The 23,465-nt window shown below is 48.4% G+C and overlaps 1 protein-coding gene across 10 annotated transcripts in view; it reads left to right on the plus strand.

Annotated features, from left to right (window-relative positions):
- Positions 1-23,465, plus strand: part of Sif (guanine nucleotide exchange factor still life) — a 309,147-nt gene that overhangs the window by 163,001 nt on the left and 122,681 nt on the right. For 7 of the 10 annotated variants that reach the window (XM_077684357.1, XM_077684363.1, XM_077684364.1 and 4 more), the window contains exons 10-12: positions 5,417-5,452; positions 16,929-17,036; positions 21,270-21,475. In XM_077684357.1, coding sequence (XP_077540483.1) covers positions 5,417-5,452; positions 16,929-17,036; positions 21,270-21,475 — 350 coding nt within the window. The remainder of the gene's footprint in view (positions 1-5,416; positions 5,453-16,928; positions 17,037-21,269; positions 21,476-23,465) is intronic. The other 3 variants (XM_077684362.1, XM_077684366.1, XM_077684365.1) reach the window with 1 other exon arrangement.

The following is a 23,465-nucleotide window of genomic DNA, read 5'->3' on the forward strand; positions in this document are numbered from 1 at the left end:
GAGGAGACACGCGCGGACAGATGATCTAGGGCGCCAGTCTTCCACCGCGAGGGGGCGCGAGATAGGCCGCGGTGGGCGCAAAAAGTGGGCCTGGAAATCGAACATATCCTCCTCACGATCTCGGCCGAGTCGTCTGTGGATACGTTTCTTTCTCTTTAACGTTTTGCCCTTCGGCTGCTCCCTCTTACGTTTCCCGTTTTGTACCCATATTCTGTTTATTTTTTCTTGCCCTTTATTTTCCCTCGTTTGGTTCTTCGTTCTTCCTTCGTGCGTGCTTAGCCGCCCGACGCGGCAGCTAAAAGGGAAAAGGCGTGGTCAGGGCGCTGAAAAGCGGTCGCACTGCGATGGAAGAAGGAAACCTCCGGGGATGAGGTTGGGGAAAAGGGGGGACACGGCAGAGGGTCTCGAGGCTTGCAGAAGGCCGCGTAAGACGAAGCTTCTTTTTCGCGAGAGCTTCTCCGCGATGCCACTCCGACTGAGTATCGCGGGTTTTTCTTTCCGTCCACGAGTGATTGGATGCGATAAGAGATGCTTGGCCTGCCTGCGTGCGTGTGTGCGTTCCCGTCCTCTTGAGCGAGATGTAGTTGTCCTTCTCGAGCCGTTTGCTGCCCCCGCCGCTAGGGGCGTTGCTTTCGCTCGGGGAGTCCTCCCTACTTTGAGCGGTGGGTGATGCGTCCGTCGGTAGGCTTTGCTTGCTGGTGCGTAGATCGTTGTTGAGGGGCTAGGATTTGTTGATCTTTCCTGCAAATGGGCAATGATAGAATAAAGAGCAATATGATAGCTTCGAGCGATTCCCGCGCCCTTCCCATTATTTTTTTTATTTTGTTCCGCTTTTTTGTTAGTCTGTATGAGCTTGAGACCGACAATTTTTGGTATTTTACGTGACCCTGCTGGGACGCCTTACCACTTCTTTTTTTGTTTTCCGTTCGAACTTTCAGGTATTCCGGTTTGAAATGCTCGTGCGTATGGCGCGGGTGAAGGGATTAAGAACGATAATAATTTACGTCATTTTTGATGTACATTGTGTTATATTCTCAGAAGGGCGAAATGATCAAAGGATCAAGGAGAGGGCGGCCGTAGTTTCGCTAACGAGCTAAGTGCATAGATTAAATTTATGCCAATTGGGAAGCAGTTTCTGTAATGGGCTCCTTGTTCTCCGACGAAGAAGCAAGGGTACTTAGGTAAGCGAACGACTAAATATCAGTAAAGGGCAGTCTTGGGAAGCTGTCGGAAAAAGATGGGAACAAAATTCGCGAAGCAAAATTCACTAGAAGCGCTGGAGGTTGAACTTGTAAAGTTTTAGGTGCCGAAAAAGCACGTTCCCCTGAGCCGTTCCGTACGATGCAGGAACTGAGACCAGGTCGAGACAAGCAGGTGCACAACGAGATATTCCTTAAAAGAACCCCTGCAACAGTTTCTTCTTTTCAACTTTTTTTGAAATCCTAAATGCTTGCGGAACGCAGTCATTCAACACATACAATACTTAGGTAAGCGGTTCGAGAAGTAACTCAGCCAAAAATTGCTGCTCAATGCCCACCAGATAACTTGGAAACTTGCCCAAAAGATTTTTCTCTCTTTCCCGATCTTGGCGCTCTCCGAGCGCTGGAGTTACGTCATTACAGCGGTGTAGCGAGTATTGGCCGGTTTTCTTTCTGTTTCAGCAGTAAACGCACTCAATAGCCACTTAAAGAAAGCCGAAGAAGCAAAAAAGAAACGGAAGGCTTATCTGGTGCAACGAGCCAATCACGCTGGGCCGCTCCGTGCTGGCGATAAATAAAGCTTTCGCAGTGCTTCCAGACGCGAAGGAAAGAGTGAAAGCGTTTATCGAAGGTGTTGCAGAGGCCCTCTCTGCAACACTCTGTACTTGACTGAATGATTGTAGGGTCGCGCCGACACAACGCAGGGGAGGCTCCGGTTTAATTTTGACCACCTGGGGATCTTTAACGTGCGCCGAAATCTCGTACACAAGGGCGTTTTTGCTTTTCGCCTCCATCAGAAAAGCGGCCGCCGGGGCCGCTGCTGCGAACTTGCATCCTCGTGCGCAGCAGCACAACGCCTTAGCCACTGAGCCACCGCGGTGGGTCTTTCGTTGCCGACAGTGCCGCAGCGACTACGACGCCACTGCGGGATGATGTCATGACCCGCCTGGGCACCGCTGCCGTACACCATTCTTATATCTGTCAGTAGCTGGGAGCTAATGAATTCTAAGGAGAAGACAAGAAGGAATTAGGGAGTAGGGTGAGCTAAAAGGAGTAAAAGTGAGAATAATTACAAAGCTTGCAACAAGGTCGGGCATGAAAATCTGAGGTGGCAAGAAGTAAGATCCGTGTAAGATCATGTGAAAGGGGTAGATCAATGTTCAATAAGCTAGTCATCATGGGATTCCTCACGGTTAATTTTCAACCGAAAAATTTAAGAGCAATCGAGTCAGTTGTTATTGAAACTGCCCATTTGACTGGCCTTAAAACGGCAGCTTCGTTCGCCATTTATCCAATGCTCAACTGACTCTTCACAATGCTCACGAAGAACTATCTAGGAAGCTTATACTTTCATACTACAATTTGTCCTTATCCCCACTTTGGCATTTACCGATTCCGCCTACTTAGAGCACGGCTTTTCAATTTCCGTGCTAAGTGGTATGCGACTGTCGCAGTTCTCAGAGAGCAATCGAAATGTTTGAAATTAGTCCGAAGCCGTCGTGGCACAAATAAACTAAAACCAATAACTAAAGAGGACCCGCAAGTTCTGTGCTATAATTTTAAACAAATTACGCTGTGAAAATATTTGGACATAGGTATTTAAACCCTCTGGACACCCAAACTTTCCTCGTGCACCTAATTTGACTCGTCGGCATTCTTCTGTTCTTGGGCTGAGAGAAAAAAGATAGCGCACTGCGTTTCCCCCCATCTACCGAAACAGATTGCCGGTAGCGATTAGCGTGACAAGCACATCTGACATAGCCTGGCGTGCTAGAGGGCAACTTGCAAGTCCTCATTACAATGGACGGCGTCCCGTTTAGCAAACGCGTCGAACGCGCCCGAGAAGTCAGTTCGCATGAAAAGAGGGGCCCGTGTTGCGCTGGTACTAACAATGCGCAAGGCTCAAGCGCTGCGGAGTGGGGCAAAGCAATCGGCAGTGCGAGGGAGCAGTTTACTGTGACACGTCACGGAAGCCCGAAATTATCGACACCTTCAGCGGAGGAAGCTACCGGAAGTGTTGTTCCGGGCGCGCACGGGAGGCGGGCCTCGCTCAGGGACACGCGCCAGGCACGTAGACCGTGCATTCATCCCCGTACTTTGTGCTCACACATAAATGGAAGGGCCCGGAGGGCCGCACGCAGCGTCATTACCGGCGCCAGAACATCGCGTGTGCGCACGAAAAAAAAAAAAAACGCCCCCTAGCTGAAGATGGAAGCCCGTGAATTGGTTCCTGCCCGTCCGGACTGGTTTACTTTTTGCTTGTTCATTATCAGCTCGTTTCGGTAACACGTCAGTGAACTTTATTTTTACATTCTAACGTACTGTTAACAAAATAACTGGAATGTTGTAAGTTATTGTACTGGGATGATAGTGTGAGGGAGCTTTTTTGACGGGTGGGTGGTGTGTTGGTCCTTGTCTCCGGCCGGCGCTCTGGTAACGACGTTGGTGCCATTACGCGCATTACATGACTGTCTGTCTTTTGAGTTTTTCTTTTCCTCTCTCCTCTCTTCCGTATTTCTGCAACCCCTTCCAGCCCCCCTATATATATATATATATATATATATATATATATATATATATATATATATATATATATATATATATATATATATATATATATATATATATATATATATATATATATATATATATATATATATATATATATATATATATAGCGAATCACAATAGGAAATGAGGGGGTCGTAGAAATAACACAGAAAATAGAAAATAAGGGTTGGCAGTCAAGAAAACCTCGGAAAGCAAAGGGGAGGTTGTGGTAGGTCATTGAAACAGATCAAGAATATGGAAAGAAAGAAAGAAAGTAAGCGGAGAAAAAATGCCCGCCAGGTGGGATCCGAACCCACGACCTCCAGAATACCGGTCTGGTGCGATAACCACTACGCTACCGGCAAGGCGATTCCCCCCCCCTCCCCCCCCCCCTCCCGCTTTCTGAGGTATTTATGTCAATGTAATGTTTTCTTGTGCTTGGGGGTGGTAGCCAGCGCCACTCTGACTTCTCGGGGTGAAGGGGACCTTCTTTTTAATCCCCGCTTTCTTTCTTTCTTTCCAAATTCTTTATCTGTTTCAATGACCTACCATAACCTCCCCTTTGCTTTCCGAGGTTTTCTTGACTGCCAAACCTTATTTTCTGTGTTATTTCCACGAGCCCCTCATTTCCTATTCTGATTCGCTACATGCATAGCGAGGGCCTCTGTTCTGGCAGTCTTGTTACCATAGGGAGCTTAAGAGGGTTTAACGCTGGCTGACCACTCTCGACATGTCGTAGACACTCGAGTCACAGGGCGGGGATTAAAAAGAAGGTCCCCTTCACCCCGAGAAGTCAGAGTGGCTCTGGCTACCACCCCCAAGCACAGGAAAAAATTACATTGACATGGCTCTGGCTACCACCCCCAAGCACAGGAAAAAATTACATTGACATAAATACCCCAGAAAGCGGGGAGGGGGGGGGGCGGAAATCGCCCCGCCGGTAGCGTAGTGGTTATCGCACCAGACCGGTATTTTGGAGTTCTGGAGGTCGTGGGTTCGGATCCCACCTGGCGGGCATTTTTTCTCCGCTTTCTTACTTTCTTTCCAAATTCTTTATCTGTTTCAATGACTTACCACAACCTCCCATTTGCCCTTTGCTTTCCGAGGTTTTCTTCACTGCCAACCCTTATTTTCTGTGCTATATATATATATATATATATATATATATATATATATATATATATATATATATATATATATATATATATATATATATATATATATATATATATATATTATTTTGCCCTTTGTTTTTTTCCCGGAATGTGTGCTGAACGAGAGACAAGTCGTTTTCTCTCACAACTGTGTCTATGGACTCTTTTTGAGCAACGTTCACTGTAAGTAATTTGCCCGTTTAGTCTGGGAGCTTCGTTTCTGGCTCGAAATTAAACGCGGCAGGGGGTTCAGGTATAGCTGGAACCCCTGAGAAAGAGAGAGAGAGAGAAGGAGTTTTTGCCGAGTGTTTTTGCGGTATTTTTGAAACGAAGTCGTTATGATATTTTTCGCTTGGGATCGTGCCCAACCGCCATGTGAAGAACTGCTGGAACATTAAAAAAAAGAACAACGGGGGTGCTTCTGGTCATTCTTGCATGCAAATCACGTTCAACGGTTTGAAGGCAGGGAGAGGAGGCGAACACTAATTCGATGCCTTTCTGTCTCGCGCGTAGCTCCCGTCTACCGATACAGGGAGAGCAAGGAGAAAGGTGCGTGAGTCTGTCGTCGCTATAGTCATCACCTGCATCTTCCACGCACGCGCACGCCGCGAGCTCTCTTTGCATCGCCGCCATTTTTGGTTCGCTCTCTCTCTCGTCCGCATCACTTTTTTTTTTGTCTGCATTTTTGGCGCATTCGCACGTCACCACGCATATGATTGTGCGTACCCTCCCCTACTCTTTTGTTTTGCTTTTTTTTTTCGTGGGAGAGGCGAATGCCTTTTTTGGTGTCACTGATTTTGTCGACAGTAGAATAGATTGAAAATAAGTGAGACGCTAGACAGATGCGTCGAAGAAAAAAAAGTTCGCATCTGCAAGCGATGCTCGCGAGCTAGCTGTCTTAAAACGGAAACGATTCGGCTGCGGTCGGTGAGCGCTAAAGCGCGCTGGCGTCTTCCCTCACACCGAATCAACGATTCGGCACCTTCTTATAATGAAATCGCCACCGCCCACAGATAAGGTGGTTGAAGTCTCGCTTGACAGTATGTTGGTTTCTCGCTTGGGGGTCGGCTGTTTGATTCATTTTCGTTTCCCGTTGGGGTATCGGGCGTTTCGGGTTATCCAAGTCCACTTGTCAGGGCGCGCACTCGTGCCCTTGCTATTATTATTGTGGACGTACGCCCGTGGTTTCGCTGTCCGTCGCTTCACACGCGCGCGGCAGCTACCAAGCAGGGTCGTAGTCACTGTTTTTCGGTTTCGTTCCGTCTGCCTCTCTTACTGCAACTGTAATGGCGCAGTGACGTAAACAGCGCGAGAAAAAAACTGTTACGCTTAATACCTAAAGGACATTGGAGCCGATTTGCAGCCAGATTACGCTCTTCAAATGATCAACAACTCGCGGAATTGCGCAGCATTTCAGAAGATTCCTGTGGATAGTATTGCTCGCCCGCGTGTGGTCTGTTCGAATATCTTTAAAATTACTGCTATTTTCAGTCTTGAGACAGCTTGAACTTAATTTAGGGGAAAAAACACGTGTTGTAATTATGGTTGGCTTTACATTATCGCGTCACTGCACGGGCTGAACACAACGCTGTGGGCTGGACGGGTCAGTTAATGCAATATCGCATAGATTGTCGGCCTTCGAGATGACTTCGCGTATATAGCAGTACTCGAAAACTCTCGACAGGTCCGACTAAGGTTCGGTGGAGGGTCGCAAATTCACGGACACCGGCGAATTGGCGAACTCTTTGACCTCTTGTGGAACGGTAGCGTCGTCGGTCCCATTTGCGAATCTGTCTATGGAGACTGGAATCTATTATATGCCGTAGTTAATATGTTTCATGTTCCCACACGGGGTGCTCAGGACAAGGAACGTGTTGAAGCCCCCAGTGCTTGCTTGCACGCACAGATGTTCCACATGGATAAGAGCCCAGCGCTTCCGGCAGCTGTCAAACTCAAATAGAGGACGCCAGCCTCGTGATATATATATATATATATATATATATATATATATATATATATATATATATACACATATATATATATATATATATATATATATATATATATAAGCAGTAAAAGAAAACTTCTCGAGGAGCCAGAAAAAATACTTGAGAAAATGGTAGACGCACGATTAAAAACAAAAACAGTGGTTTACTGACGTTTCGACTGCGGGACCAGTCTTCATCTCAAAGACTGGTCCCGCAGTCGAAACGTCAGTAAACCACTGTTTTTGTTTTTAATCGTGCGTCTACCATTTTCTCAAGTATATATATATATATATATATATATGCGCCAGAAGTCATCCAACCTTAAGAAACAGTTACATCCCGTGCACGGGCAAATGTCAATATGCGCACCTGTCTGCGTACTGCACCGCCGTTGTGGCCGGAACCGCGCGCGTCTCCTCGGTGCACGGTCGTAACTCGATTAGCGAGCGGTCCGTGCGGACGACAGCTTGAAATGGTGGTACTGCCGGCCTGCGCCGGTTCGCGGGCGCCTCCCTAACGGCGTGCGCGAGAGGAGAATTATTCTCCCTCCGGGGATTGTTCGCTTCGCTTAAGCGCTTGCATAACCAGGTTAAGTGGGCCCCCCACTTTATATTTGCGTTTCCCTTGTCCCAGTATTCTTTGCCTCGAACTCGCTTCGTGCGCTGCATTTTACTTTTTGTTCCACCGCCTGCTAGCTTTTGAAGGCATTGGTGATTCTGCAGGGACTTTATGTTGCCGAAATGAGAAGTAACCACGAAAGCACGAGAATATTTTTTTCGGTTGGCGTTTTTAGAGCTCGTTAAACACAGAGAGATCTTTTTTTTTTGGCTGTTGGCCCTTGTTCGTAATGCTTTCTCTCCGAAAACAACATACTCCAAAATGTTCTTTACATTAGTCCTGCCCTCAACATGTGAGGTTCATGAATGGTTTGATAGGCACAAGGAAAATGACCGTTGTATATTTTCGGTCGCCAGGTTCCTTTTCATGGAAGGATAATTTCAGGTACTCTTTTTCCTAGGTAGTTTTTTACTCTTTTCCCTAGGTAGCTTTTTTACTATTTTCCCTAAGAAGCTTTTTACTCTGTTCCCTAGGAAGCTTTGTACTCTTTTCCTTAGGAAGCTTTTTGCCACAGTAACTTTGCTCATTGTTTCACCCGAAAAAAAAAAAAACTGCTTGGAAGCTAGGTTATTTTACACACACACAAATTCCTTGCGTGTCTTTTTACGGGACTTATTCTATCCTACAGCGAAGCAACTTGACGTATCGTTTGTTTGGCAATATTATTTTTTATATCTAGATAACTGCGCGTATCTATTTTTGTATTAGGATTATTTTCTCAGCAAGATTACTTTGTGTGTTCTTTTCTGTATCTTTGAAAATTGTCTTCGTGAATTTGTTTCCCAGCGTCATTTTGTTGCCATAGGAAAATATATTCACGTATTTTTGAAATTGTTATATTTCAGTACATGATAACCACGTATTTTTATCCGAAATGGAATTTCCTTTCGGCAACTTAATCAGCTCATATTTGCTTCTCCGTTGGGAGATATTTTATTACAAGGTGACTTCTTGTGAAATTTTCGTACTAGGAATTTCTCACAGCAGTATGACTTCACGTATTCTTTCCTATCCGTCTCCGTAAACGCGGTAGTCCCAAGTGGAAGTGCCTGCGTTATACATTTTGATTAAAAGAGTAGAGTCTGCTGTTTTCTCTCGTGTAAGATACCCTGACAAAAGAAATGGAGCAGTGACGTGGAACTAATAAGGGGCTACGGCTGGCTACTACAGTTTGTGTGCGAGGCAGCAGCGGGCGTTTCGCGAACTATGTGCAACTATGCCTCGTGCACATTACAACCTAGCAAAAAACGAAGATACGGCGTTCCTTTATTGCAGAAGGAATGGTACTAAGCAAAAACGAATAAGCTTTTCTAGCTTGCGAATCGCAGTTGGAGCAAGACAGTCGCGGGCTGCCAGTTTGCTCAAATAGAAAAGCTGTTTTTAGAGCCGTGAATGATTTAGCAGGACTCGGACGCCTCGGAAACGCATGGCAATGTAGTCCAAAGAAGCATTGGCATTGCAGGGACTTACTAGCTGTTTTCATATTTAAAATAATATGGACACGCGGGACGATGTAAGCTCCGTAAGCATTCGGTTCCAAGGCGCCTGTGTGGAGTGATACCTCATTTAAAAGCCTTTAAGCATGTAAGGTTATGAAACATGGGAGTGTTACAGGACGGGGGCTATACAGAATAGGAGTTGGGAACAAGGTATAAAGGATATCGGCTGAACAGGAGTAATTCAGGATGGCCATACAGCAATACAAGACATACAGAGTAGCGGTCACGGAGCAAGAATAAGGTAGGAGAGGAAACGAAGCTTCCTAGCGCGGCCAGAAATGCCACGAGTGCTCGTCAGACGTTATGCTAGCGGCATCTGCCGCGGGTGAAGAAACTGCGCGGCCACCGCGACCGTCATTGCACTGCGCAGCCACGGAATGAATTGCGGCCGCTATCAGTTCGTCCATCAGGTGCCGCTAACCTCTTCTCCTTCGCCGTGGCACCTACGAAGCTTGGCACCCCGCCTTGGTTTTTGTTGTGACATTATCTGGTCGCTCGCCCGCGCTTGCCGCAATGGGCCGTTTCGCCTCCTATATATTCTTGCTTCCGTGATAGCGGTGCATTGTAAAGGTGCACTTAATGGGGCTGCATGGGTGAAAACTGTTGTAGCGAGCTTTGTAATTGGGGAGTTTGTTTTACGGATGCGATCGACAAATGGACACCTAACACCGCAGCACAGCCCAAGTACGCATGTAATTGTAAATAAGCACAGATCTGCGGTTTTACGCCGCAGTTTCGCATTTATAATAGTTCAGTGCCATCTCAAGTACTTTTTGTTCTTCTTTAGCTGCTCGTCTCAATGGCCTGGCTGCCCGTATCTCGTGAAGTGTGCATCGAATGCAGCGCACGTGAAAGACATAACGCGCTTAAATTAAGCTCATTTGAATTGTACGCGCTAATAACGCCGCGCGAGTGTAAATTGCGCGAAATTAAATACATGGGAGTTTATATAAAATGCGAGGTGCAAAAAATACCTAAAAAAACTTCGCTGATACTCTAATAAAAATAAATCAACTACCCCTCTGTCGAAGCCATAACGATAGGGGAACGCGAAACTTTCCAAACACAAGTCCTACACCAAACGAACCAAACCGGAAGTGAGCGGACCCTATTTATTTATGATAATTAGTACGGCTCGCGATTCCTAAATTTTCGCGTCCGCGCACCCCTCTTCAAATCCCAACTGCTTCGACCATGCCGGAGTGGTGGGGCGCAATCGGAGCGCCCATGGCTTCATAACCCGAGGGACCCACGATCGATTCCGACCACAGCAAGCGTTTTAATTTTTTTTAACACGAAAGTGTTTTATTCCCGGATGCACAAAGATTTCACTGACGTCATATCTGTCACGGAAGTGACGCCAGTGCAACGTAGCAAGTGGCCTGTAAAGGGTGCATCGCTGCACACAGGGTCTGCTTGCGGGGAAGCAACCTTGAGTACTAAAGAGTACGTTATACTTCGGGTTGTTCGTTTTTGGGTTTAATATTTTAACACTAAAGTGTTTTATGCCGGGTTACAGCAAGATTTCACTGACGTCATATCCGTCACGGAAATGACGCCAGCACAGCTTTGCAGAAGCGACCCGCCAGCAGGACGTCGCTCGCCAAGCACACCCACAAGACAGCCACTGTCCCGCAAATCATGCTCAGCTGCAGATTTCGCTGCACATTTCACTTTCGTGTTTTATCGATTCCTATGACAGAGAAATCTTTGACTTCACCGACGATCATCATCATCATCAGAGAAAGTAGGCTTTCCTGCAGTGCATTTTAGGTGCACTACAGACGACATCAGTGAGAAGCTGAAAGTTTTGCTTTAAAACTAAATTGGGATGGGCTTCTTTAGCTACCAGTCTTGGCTAGTACGAATCGTCAGAGGACTACCCTATGTATACCCGTTCATAAGGAATAAATTTTGATTCCACCCCATGCAGACCGTAGTGGGCCTTTGCAACTGCGCCTCAAACCACTTCAGCGCTGTGCGCACTATGGAATCTCGCTCCCATTTGTTTCATGATGATTACAGAGCTTACTTTACAGGAATACTTAGGTGGCCCGTTCAGTGTCACCGTGCTTATCTTGGGCACGTAAATCGAAGAGCCCGAGAAAATGCAGGGTGAATAATAAAGGGCACATAGTCACGTGCATCGTTAAGTGAACACTTTAAAAGGGTCATGAAGAGAAAATACAAGTTCGTTTAATTTGAGAGCTAGGCTTCAGCACATCCATTCAAGCCATGAAATACGTTCTTTAAACAAAGAAACTGAAGAAGTAGTGAAAAAATTTCAAATCTCGCGCTACAGGGACGTGTGTTGGGCACGAGTGACGTCATGTAGGCCAATATTAAAAACATGTTAATCGATGTGCTAACCGCGCGTTTGCATTCAAGTGATGCGAACAAACGGAACTAGGGACCCCACTTCAATTGCCCAGTCATGTGTCTTAGCGGCGACTTTGGTCAACGGCCGCCAATTGCACAAACAAGATTCTGTGACGTCATAGAAAAGTGCCGGAAAGTGGCGGTGGAGTTGCCACTGCTTCACATGTTTTCTTAATATCTTCATTGCTTTTTTTTTTGAAGTTTGCGACGAAATTACGAGCATTGTTGCCGCGACAAAACAGTGTTTTTTTTTTCTAATGAACAACACTTTTATTTTGTCTTCATGGCCCGCTTAAGACAACAGCAACTATCTGCGATCGGTGCGCTTCGAAAATTTATTGTGGCTGTTGCACATCGGCTAAACATCACTGAGGGCCTGTGGGCTCGGTCATGTAGTTCATGTGATTTGAAAATGTGATCGATGCACTGGGGTAACGCCATCTACCCCGCTATGTGCTCAACACCGGCGTTATGCTTACTGCTTATCAAACGCGCGTTCCTGTTCTCTCTGCGTTTCAGTTAGTAGTGCACTGTAAAATGATTGGTACCCTTTTTGTTTATAAATAACACCCTTACACCCTATAAAAAACAACAAAAACACCCCTTGAAAGTGCGTAATTAGCAACAAAACACCCTTCAAAAAGGTGTATTCCTGTGGCTTTGCTATGGTGTAGGGGTGTTATGAAAAATAAAACCCCTAAATAGTGTCTTATTTTGTCTTTATGCTAGGATATTAAGGTCTTTGTTATAGACATTGATTTACAGCCATAAGGGTGTAATCATTTTGCAGTGTAGGGCTATCTTAACACAAAAAAAGCATGCACTATTTTATGAAGTATTACGCTACTTTCTCCTGGAAAAATACCCTCGACATCCCTAAGTTCATACCGGGATCGACGGGGACTCGTGGGTGAAAGAAAGCGGCCGAGAGCGAGCTCTCTAGAACCCGCGCTTCCCCGGCGCGGCGTCGAAAGCAGAGTTCAAGTAAAGGCCAAAGACGATGGGAATGCCTTTGAACAGAAGCGCTCTCTGTTATTTAGCCAACGCCGAAGAAGGCGCGAGGCTCACCGGTGGGAGCGTTAATATCGTCTACAAACACAGAGTTGCCAGAGAATTCACTGAAAATTTGCCTCGGCGCGGCGTTGTTTGGCGACGGGCGGGCGTTTCCGGCGCAAAGCGGCACGTCTTCTTTGTTGACTAACGTGCCGCTGTCTCAACGCGAACGCCACATCGCAGCGCTCTTTTGAGTTGTACAAACGTTAGCCCGAAATAGGCAAAGCGACGACTTCTTGTGCATCAGGCTACGTTTTGCGTTCTCTGCTATTGCTACACGGACCGCGAGCGCAAGTTTCCACAGTGTCGCACAAAGTTGGCGCTCAGGCGAAGTCTTCGCATTATGTACTTCGCTCCCTGTAAAGCCACGCAATTCCTGTTTGAATATCGCTGTATCTTAAAGTCGTTTCGGGGTAATGAAAGTGCATCTTTGACCGTTACAAAGGCATAGCTTTTAGATGGGCGATACGCCCAGAAGATCAAATGCCGCGGGCGCCACTACGGCGCGTTGCAAGCTAGAGGTGAAGCAAAAAAGACTGATATACAGGAGCTTTGTGAGCCAGAATAGCTTCACTATGCTTCTATGTAAAATCAAATTACCCGTCTGTCGAAACGACGACGATGGGGGAGCGCGAAGCCTTCCAAAAGCACGTCCAACACCAAACGAACCAACGCAGAACCCAGTGGACCCACATTACACCACCTTACCACACAAATAAGGTAGTACTTTTGGGACGGTTTACTCCACTACGATTGTTCTCTCTAACGCTTTACTGATACGTGCATTCCATGGCTTTCCCTAGTGCGTCACCGTCGTCGCCGTGGTTAGACGGAGAGGTGCATTTTCTTTGCGCTGTTGCACGTCCGCGCACCCCTCTCCAAGTCCAAACTGCTTCAGCCATGCCGGAATGGTGCCCGACAAAGAAAAAAGTACGGGAATGGCATAGTCGGATAGACGTCGGCTTTGTAACGCGGGGGACCTAGGTTCGATTCCAACCACGGGAAGCAATATAATTTTCCTTTGCTTCACCCACGACCATCACCATCGGCACAGAAAGTTGGCTTTCCTACAATGCGTTTTGGGTAGACTACAGGCGACATCAGTGTGAGGCCAAAAGCTTCGCGCTAAAATTTGTGTGACCCTGGAAACCTCCACCATGGTAAGTTTTCGTAACGTATGACTTTTGCGGAACTTGTTAGTAGGATATGGGCCGGATATTCTTCGCCGCGAAGGTGTTCGGTTCCCGACAGTGTGTCGAAACAGGAATGACCGGAAGGTCAAGAGTATGGTACGCGTGCTCCGAGGACGGATAGCATTGCGAATGGCTTCCAAAAGCATCCTTCCCTGCTCCAGTCTTTTCCCGGTTCCCTCCTCGGGAAATTCCTTTTCTTTCGGCGTCAATCTGCCTCCCACTGATCCTGGACCCACACAACGACGTGCCATCTGTTAGTGGCGTCAGTGTAACCTAGCGTGGCGTCTGTTTTACTTCGTGCGGGAGGACGGTAGTTTGTGTGGCTTTAACCAAAACAACCAATAACTCCGTCTGTCTCTCACACGCTCGTATAAACGAGGAGAACGATCTGCTGTGGGCAGCCGAGAAGGTGTCCATAGGCATCACAACTTTTCACAGCGAAGCTGTTATTGGTGGAAGGTTTCGTGGGACGAGATGTGGTAACGTGGACGCAGTGATGTGGAGAGGGCAAATCTTAACGAGGAGGATAGGAAGCACCAAGCACACACGCAGCAAGTTAAAAGAACGCTTGAACGGGGCGCCTATGTAAGCAAAATTTTTCCAAAACTGCGAAATCTGCTGGTAACGTTACTACTTGTCAACATTGTTGAGCAAAAAAGAAAACATCGGACATAATGGGGGCATGACAACAACACATAAGTGATATTGACACAAAAGTGTTGTATTCCCGGATACGCCAAGGTTTCGATGACGTCATATCCGCCACGGAAATGACGCCGGCAAAACGAACCCAGGAGAAACGCCAGAAAAGGTTCATTGACGTGGATGGTGCTGCTGTCTAGGAGAAGTGAAGCGAAGTAGTGCATCATGCTACTTCGAAGTGGTGCATCATGCGAAGTAGTGCATCATCAGCGCTGACAGTTGGCATAAGCTGCGTCGTAGCTACGCCGACGGGCGAATGGCGGGAACGCCGACTGATTTGATGCGAGAAACGCCAGCGGGTAGCGGAACGCCTTCGCGCGCACACGGTTCAAGCTAGAAATTCTACCTCTCGCGTTCCACAAGCTGAGCTCGTCACAACGCGACCTTCTGCCGTATACCCCACGGAGCAAGACCGAAGTGGTTGAAGAGACCTGCTAGCACGACGTCGCTCGCCAAGCACACCGATTGACAAGACAGCCACCATCCCGCAAATCATGCTCCTTTCGCGGCAGATTTCGCTGCACATTTCACTTTTGTGCTCTACCGATTCCTATGACAGAGGAATCAACCACAGTTTTTTTTTTATTGTTCTTTTAACCAAAAACACACGGCTGCTTGATTTTTGCGATAGCAAATAAAGAAAATACACCGTAAACGAAAAGCGCTCGCGACGCCTCCTCGTGGCGGTGTTACAAGTTAAGAAGTAACAAAAGTTTTTAGTAGAATGCGCAAGCAGTGAAACATCGGCAAAAGGAAATTAGCGCGTACAGGAATCGATATGCTGGCTTTGAGAAGTTCTATGAAGCTTAGCCTTGCGATTAGGGACCGCCAGGCAGCTGCGCTGTTAACATCAGCGTTTGTGACGTAAAGTCAGTACAGCTGGACTAATTTTTGTACGGCCACTCTTTACAGCCTCCAAAGTTGACGTGAGCGGGAACGGTTGCCGCTTGGCAGTGCTACGCCGCTATCAACTGCTTGTCGTAAAGGCTCTCATCTCGCCAAGCAGCTACGAAGGACAGCTAACACTCGGAACCTTGGTTATATCTGAGGAAGAATTTCTGTTACCGCGTCGGTCTAAATGAACAAATCAGTGAATCGCTTGCCGATTTGAACAAACAAAGAAGTTTGTGACTGCTGAAGTAGGAGAGAGTGAAGAAGTAGAACGCCTGCTTCTCAATACTCTTCATTTTTTTTTACTAACGGGGGATACCAAATAACGTGAAATACCGTAGAAATTCCAGCTAGAAATTGTTTCTGTTTTTTTTTTGGCGTTTCTTCCTGCTGATTGCAATCGTTATTGAATGATTTAAGCCCTCGATCAGTAAATTTGGCAAGAAGAATTCGCACACTAATGAAATCAAATGACATTGCGCAAACGAATCTCCGTAAAGAGCACTTTAAAGCGCAGTGTGCTTCACCGCTGTAGCAACGCCACGTTCTTTCTTTTGAATATAGTAATACAAATTCCAGCGAAGGATGTTGTCGCACATTGCCAAGGCAACGGAACTACCAAATGGAGTACATTTAAGAGCCAAGGCGATCAAAAAGACCTAAAACCACAAGAGTGCGTCCAGAGTAACTTTTGTCGCGAGAAATCGCCAGCTTACTTTTGGGGTGAAAAAAGGTTTTTCGCTCCAGAATTCATGACATCAAAACCAAAGCTAGGTCGTATTTGAAGTTTTCCTGCTTCTTAACGATATTCCGTAGTGATTCAGATTTTAAGTTGTCGTCCTGAAGGTTGGCGACTCATAAAATTTCCCCCTTTCTTGAACACATTCACCGACCCCAGCCATCGCCCATCAAAACCACATTCGAACAAGTGCGCCTAAAGTGGCGGTAAATACGCCTTAGAACTAAGCCTCCGCTCTGAGCTGCGTAAAAGTCGAGGGGATACTCATGTTACAAGGGAATCCTCTCGTTCTTACCCGACGTTTGTCGCGTTGCCCGTCTCCCGAAGCCGCTCTCTTTCGGCGCCTCGCGGGGTCGATCACACTTGCGGCGTTGATTAACGGAAGCCGGAGGCTCTATTCTCGCCCTTTTATGGTCACTGCCAGCCGCCGAAAGAAGCCGGGAAAGCTCCCTGCATTACACGGGGGCGTTATCTCTCGCCGGCCAACACTCCGCGGTGTGATGAACGTCGTTGCCGCCCTGTTCGGCACACGCATAAAAAATAAACGACGGAGAAAGAGATGGTGTGGGGCGGACGCAATGGGGAATGTCGCCGTCTGCTGGTCGTAAAACAAGGCCGCTTCTTTCGGGGAGCGCCGCCTTTACTGCTTGTCTCGCCTGCTCTCTGTTGTTGTCAGCTGTGTGTATACGGGCGTGTATCCTCTTCTGCACCGTGTTCCTGCCTGACGCTTTTCTGCTACCGCCGACGCCGCGGCTGCCTGCCTGCGCCGGCGTCATTCGTCCCATTTCTTCCCCAGCGAAACGTGCGCTCGCGTGTGTCGTGGCCCGCCGCATGACGTGAAAGTGCGCCCTGCGATCCGCGTCGTTCGAGTGAACTCTGCCTCTTCCGGCGTTCTCTTTTCTCATCTCTCTCTACCCGTCCCTGCTCCCCATCCTCTTCTTTCTCCGTCCCGTGCACCGGCAGTGGCCCTGATGCGGGAAGTTCACGTGGAGCTGGAGGCGATTCGGAAAGAGGAGCAGGCGCTCAAGACGCAACCCAGTCTGCACGGGTTTCGGGGACTGCTCGAACAACGTAAGTGTAGCGGCTCGGTTGGCACTCAAAATCGTTCCCTTCTGCGGTGAGGCGGAAGAGATCTTCCGTGTGGGGTGATTCGGGCAGGAAAGGGAAAGGGAACACAACGGGATGCCTTGTCGCAGGGTTGTCTTCTTGCTGCCTTTCTTTTCATCTTGGCCGCTTCGCGCAGTACCTGTTGTTGTGACAGACCGGTTTGTTTTTTTCATTCCACGAGACAAGTCGGTGTTTTTTCTCTTGTATTCGTAGGTGCGCGGCGCTTTACCGGGAAGAATGTTAAGGAATCTCCGCCCAAAAGTGCGCTTGCAAAGGTGGTTTCCACACTTGAATTACGTTAGCACTGCGAGACAACGTGAGAAGACTTTAAATTATAGTCACGTGAACGGGAGATTTTACGTTGTACTAATGCCCATCGTAGTTTGAAAACGACGTAGCAGTGCCTTCAAGTTTAGAAAAGTGGCGTTTGAAATCAGCACTGTTACAGGGGAATAAAAGAGTAAAATAAAAAAATACCATGGGAAAACATACTTCTGAAGGTAATGGACAGTTGAGAGGTGTTTTGTACTAAACTAGAAGTAGAAAATATTAAATTTTGCGCTGAAATACAGCGCCTTGTGGGCCGATCACAAGGAAAAAAAAATAAAAAAACGAAAACCTCAAGCCCAGGAACACTTCGAACTTAGGATTGCTAACGTTCAGCACGAGAGCACACAAAGTGACCAGTATTAAAGAAAGCAAAAGGGAATCTGACCATCTGGAAACACGCTAAACGATAACTTATTATAACGACAGATGCGGTGACACTAATGCATAGTTCACACTTGCGGCGCGTATCGGTTGGATAAGTTCGACTGACGCGGCGTCACCATAGAGAGCGCTGCATGTCGTCCGCTGGTGCTTCCAAACAGCCTTGCGTGTAGTCACTTTAAAAAAAAGCCTTAACTGATCCTTCGAGGCTACAACTCATCATTTAAAAACCTTCAAACACGTGCGCCCCCACGGCTTCTGAGTTAATTAATTTCCTTTGTCGGGAAAACCAGTGACCAGGTGCTCGCGAACGCATTCATATATATACAAAAAAGTGCCCAAAGAATACCTTCAACAGTTATCGGCAAAGCATCCTCCAGTTAGCTGACCACTGCCTTCCGAAGGTGGTCCCCCGAACTCTTTCTCCATTTTTTTTGACACGTGTGTTTTGATGATTTTTTTTTCTTAGACCGATTGAGAAGCAGCGGGCGAGTGGTGGCCAGTTCATTAGTTATTTCTGCGCGGCATCGACCCAGTGCTCGCCCACAGGGCCGTAGCCAGAAATTTTTTTCGGAGGGGGTTATGGGTTATCGGAAGGGAGGATATTTGCCGAAAGGGGCATTAAGCCTGGCTCGAGGGCTGCCTGGAAAAAATTTCGGAGGGGGTTCTAACCCCCAAACCCCCCCTCTGGCTACGTCCCTGCTCGCCCATCTCTGTGTTATTTAGGCTTAACGTGTACCCCCTGGGGCCCTTCGTCGTCCTCTTCCGTTTAACGCCAGTAGCGACGTATTCGCGTAGCGAATACGTAACCTGCATGCAGAACCGGGTGAACACTTCATTAGGAAGCCCAGCAAATAATCCCCGTTAACGTGTCCACGCGTCCGAAACCCAGACACGTAGAAACACCTAGAGGCCGTGCAACGTACACCTGTATTCATACACGATCCGCGCGAACCAGGCTACAGGACATCCCTGCAGCGACAACCTTTGCCTTTTTTTATCTCGCTCCGGTGTAACGCCGCCGCTGCCGAGAGACCGCAAGCTAACCCCCCGTGCGACCCGGGGCAACCGAGCGCGACTCAGTGTACCAGAAGCAATTTAGAGTAAGCCTCTCGCAGTCAGCGCCGCGTGTTGTTAATCAGCGGCCCGAGCCCTGGGTTTCCCGGGGCCGGCCGTAAATTAACGATCCCTCTCGGCTCTCCATTTCTCTTCCCCGCATCCCCCTCCCCCTTTTCCGTCCCTAGCCTTTCGCGTTAGAAACACCCCACAGCCCAGAAGGCCCGCCCGCCATTCCAGTTTGTTTGTTTTCTTTGAACATAATTTTGTGTACTTATCCATAGATCGTTAGCGACGTATTTCGGTGTCTGCCGACAAAGTTGACGCCTGATGGTTGCAGCTGTTAGCGTTGATGCGTGTCTGAGGCATAGTGATCTCGGCGGTGTGGCTGCGCGGCCACCTCTGCTCGCCCTGCGCGGCGTCTTCGCCGCATGGCCCCACGGGGGAATGACGCGTTTCCCGGGGACTTTGCGGTCGCATCCGCCGCTCTCCTCGGCGGCTATCTGCGCTTTCCGAGCGGCTTGCTTGCTCCGGCTTCCGCAATACGGGAACCGGACGCGCCGCTCTATGAACAGGGACTCGGGTGAGGAAGGAAGGAAGGAAGCGGGAGAGAACACCGTCGCTGCCCCCGCGGATGAGCCGTTGCTAGCCTGTTCTGCTACACAATGGAAGCGAGCGGACGCTTTTCGTTCCCCAGCCACGTCTACAATGTCACAACAGGTCCCCGTGATGCTGACTTCCATCGCCTCAGAGTGCAGCGTTGACGCGTGGCATTCGCAGCTTGCTTTCTTTTGTAGCGTGAGCTACACTGGCCGAGGTTGAGCAGTTCCGCGTGGACCTTGAAGGGCCGTGCTGCGCAAGAGCCAGGAGCATTGGATTGGATCGGATTGGGTTGGATTTGGATTGGATTAAATTGTATTGTATTGGATTGTATTGGAAGTCTAATCCAGTTGGAGTACGGGTGTGTAGAGAATTGGGTCTGCACATTCGCCGGTCTGGGCATTCCAGAGGAGTGACGTCATAGCCGCGGCAGACGCGCGGGCGCCGGCGCGTGCCCAGCTGTGCGCCTCCGTTGCGCAGTAGCCAAGTCTGACGCTGCGCCGGCCGCTTGATAGCCGTTTCGCGTGGCTCCTGGAGAGCCGTGCTGCGCATGCGCGAGGCGCAGTGACTGGACTGGACTGGATTGGATTGGATTGCTGAACCTTAGCTCACGTTACGTATATCCAGGCATAGCCGAGCTAAGCCGCTGCTAATTTTTCCTTTCTCGATCATCTTGCCTCCTCTGTTCTCCTGACATACTGTTGTGCGCAATTTTTTTTCGCAGTGCGTGGAACGGGATTGGAAGGCCTTTTGTTTTGATTACCAATAACCAATTGTTAGTCGAGGCAGCCATTTGCGCTTTTGCGATGTGTACGGTAGCCTGAAAAACACGTACACGCGTGCGCGCGCACGCACGCAGTAGCCAGAAAATTGAATTACTGCGACGGGGGTTATCCGTTGGATGAGTGCCCGTAACGTGGAGTCTCAACGGAGAAGGAGGAGTGAAGTTTTCCGCATAACGCGGTGCAACAGCTAACGTGCCTCGACCCAATTTTTTAAATGCAGAGCACTTTAGGGGCTCGGCTTGTCGTCGTAGCTCGTTGTAACGGTCGGTGTCAAGCGACTGCCGGAATCAGGCGGTGCCGCAAGATAACGGACCCAAGCAGAGACCTGCGTTCCGTCGTAGGGCGTCCCGCAGAAACTTCGAAAACCAAGCGGTGTAAATAGTCATAACCGTCCGAAACTCGTGAAGCGCTGGCGCTTGTCATGCATCTTCCCGTTGTTTGGTGCAAACAAAACTGCGTGTACATTTGACGCGAAATAAACGTAATTAACCGGCAGCGCCCGTGTTCATTTCGTTAGGAAAGCCTGTTGGGTTGGTTTTTACGATAGTAAGCGAAAATAAAAGTGGCAGTGCAACGCCGGCACGTGGAGGGGGGGGGGGGAAGCAAGCACAAAAAGAACAGAACTCCCGCTGGCGATGTTTAAGGCACGGCGCTCGCGATCACTACGGAGGCGGGAAATTTGAATTGCTTTGGGTGGTAGCAGTGAACGAATAACGGCGCTACAGCCCAGTATGGCGAAACAATTTCTCTGCACTTCCGTCAGCTTTCACGTTGAGTGGAACGGCTTCAATTTGTGTAGTACTTCCTCTCCACCACGTTACACCAGGTTATTGGTGAATTGAGGGACTGATGGACGACTTGAGCACTCAATCCCCTCAACTGCAATCGCATAAAAATCCACCCGTTCCTGGCGTACGTGCATTTGATCTACCTGTTAGAGAGCCCCGCGTAGGAACGTTGTGCGCACACATAAACACCAGGCGCAGCTGTTGATTGCCCCCATCTCTTTCTCTCCTCTTCCACATCCCCCTCCCTCTCTTTGCAGGGCTCGCCGCCGCGTCATCGTCGGGTGGTCGTCCCACGAGCGGCGCGTCCCTCAGCGCGGCCGGCTCGCTGTCGTCCCGTCGGAGCACGCTGCTTTCGTCGCAGGCCGGCACTGCATCCTCGCTAAGCGTCGAGAGCAACCACGCGCTCTTTCCGCAGGCGTCGCTCGAGAGCACCGACTCGCGCGTCTACCTCACCTCGTCAGAGGTACGTCCTCCTCATCTTCCCTACTCCCCATCCTCTTCTGGCAGCTGTTATTCCGGACTGGGTGCGGTAAGCCCACAAGGTCGAACGGACGAGAGAATAAAAGAGGCCTGGTTGTTTCTTTAAGCACGGAAGGAATAACACCGGCACGCACCGAGGCGAATGCCCTCCTTTCCCCCTCCGCCTTTGTTATTTCGACGCACCTACGCTTGTGCGCTAAGTATTGTATACGTGCCGCAGACGTGCGCGTCTCTGTTTGTTTGAACGACTCAACAAAGCAACGAAAACATGCACAAACGTGTACGCTGTCTTGAAAACCCTCAGAGTTAGAGAAAGGAAGGGGGGGGGGGGGGGTGGCACAGTCTAGTATTTATTTGCATCGGCTTCTTAAGTGCGCGAGTACTCCCAAGAGGACAAGGGATACGAAGGTTGAACGTTTATTCTTGCGGTTCATGCCGGAACTACGACCTAATGGAGTAAATAAAATAACTACGAACAGAAGAACTGACGGCTTTGACGCGATAAATGCACAAGCACAAAATGACAGCTGCATCTTACCGGTACTCACCTACGGGGCAGAAACTTAGAGGGTCACTAAGAGGGTTCAACTTAAATTGAGAACGACTCAGAGAGCAATGGAGCGGAAAATGATAGGTGTAACATTAAGGGACAATAAGAGAGCGGAGTGGGTCAGGGAACAAACGTGTGTTAAGGACTTACTAGTAGAGATTAAGAAGAAGAAATGGACGTGGGCAGGGCATGTAATGAGCAGGCAAGATAACCGTTGGTCATTAAGGGTAACAGAGTCCCTATTGACCCTATTGCTTGCCCTATTGAAGGCAAGCGTTGTAGGGGGCGGCAGAGAGTTAGATGGACAGATGAGATCAAGAAGTTTGCGGGTATAAATTGGTCGCAGTTAGCACAGGACCGGGGTAATTGGAGATCAATGGGAGAGGCCTTTGCCCTGCAGTGGGCGTAGATAGGCTGGTGATGATGACTATGCTGCTGGGCGTCTGCTGTTCGTTGCACCAAACTCGGGCCAATAGATATCTACACCAGAGCGCAACGTTATGCAGATGCGTCGTGCGGGTATTAGTAAGTACTCAGGTTAAGCAAACAACTAGCATAGAAATGAAGCACAATCTCCCTAAAAGTAGTGATGCATGAAAAAGTAGATGTAACGAGGACAATAAAAACGTCAGTGTGCTCTGTGAGCAAGCAGAGAACAGATTAAAAAAATCCCGGGCCATCTCAACTAACGTGAAATCTGGGGAGGGGCAAAGCATGCAGTGTATAAGTGTATTTTAGGCGCTTTGGCGTTTTTTCCAGCGCAGATGAAACCGTTGGGAGGTAGAGGTATACAACTTTGCTGTAAAAGTCTCTTGTCTTTGAAGCTCTCTAGCGCGAGGCGTAAACGAATGTCCCGGTGTTTTTTTATTACGTGTTACGTTCTAGCGCGAAGCGTAAACGGGTTTCCCAGTGTTTTAGTGCCGTGACTACTTGAGACGACGATTACGACGATGACAGGAGACGCCAGAAACCCGAGCCACAAAAAGGCTTTGTTCCTAATACGGGCCTTGAAGACCCTAAGGGGCTTCTCCCCTAGTATGAGCCTTCCCACGACTGTCAGCATGCCCGAGGCGAGCGCTTACAGCTTTCCCCATTTGGTTACAAAAACAAGAGGTAGTTATACAGGGGCGTTCAAGTGAGCCTTGGATGACCTAGTAGGGAACACGACTGCACCTACACTCGTCGTCACTCCTGGTAATACTTCTTTATATTCATTTGTATTCAAACTCACGCGTGAGTACGATGCTTCATTCTTACGAGTGTATGTACTCACGTTGTGCACAATAGTCATCAAACCACCTTTTTAATGACGTTAGTCTTTATTGAGCTACTTAAACACGAAATGTTTAGTCTTTCTATATGTCTGTCTGTCTGTGTTGTTTCTTTTTTCTCTTTTTTTATATGCCAAAATGGACCAGCGCTT

Source organism: Haemaphysalis longicornis, unplaced genomic scaffold (assembly GCF_048455015.1).
Source record: "Haemaphysalis longicornis isolate Haplotype H1 unplaced genomic scaffold, Haemaphysalis longicornis Haplotype H1 scaffold_9, whole genome shotgun sequence".
NCBI lineage: Eukaryota > Metazoa > Arthropoda > Arachnida > Ixodida > Ixodidae > Haemaphysalis > Haemaphysalis longicornis.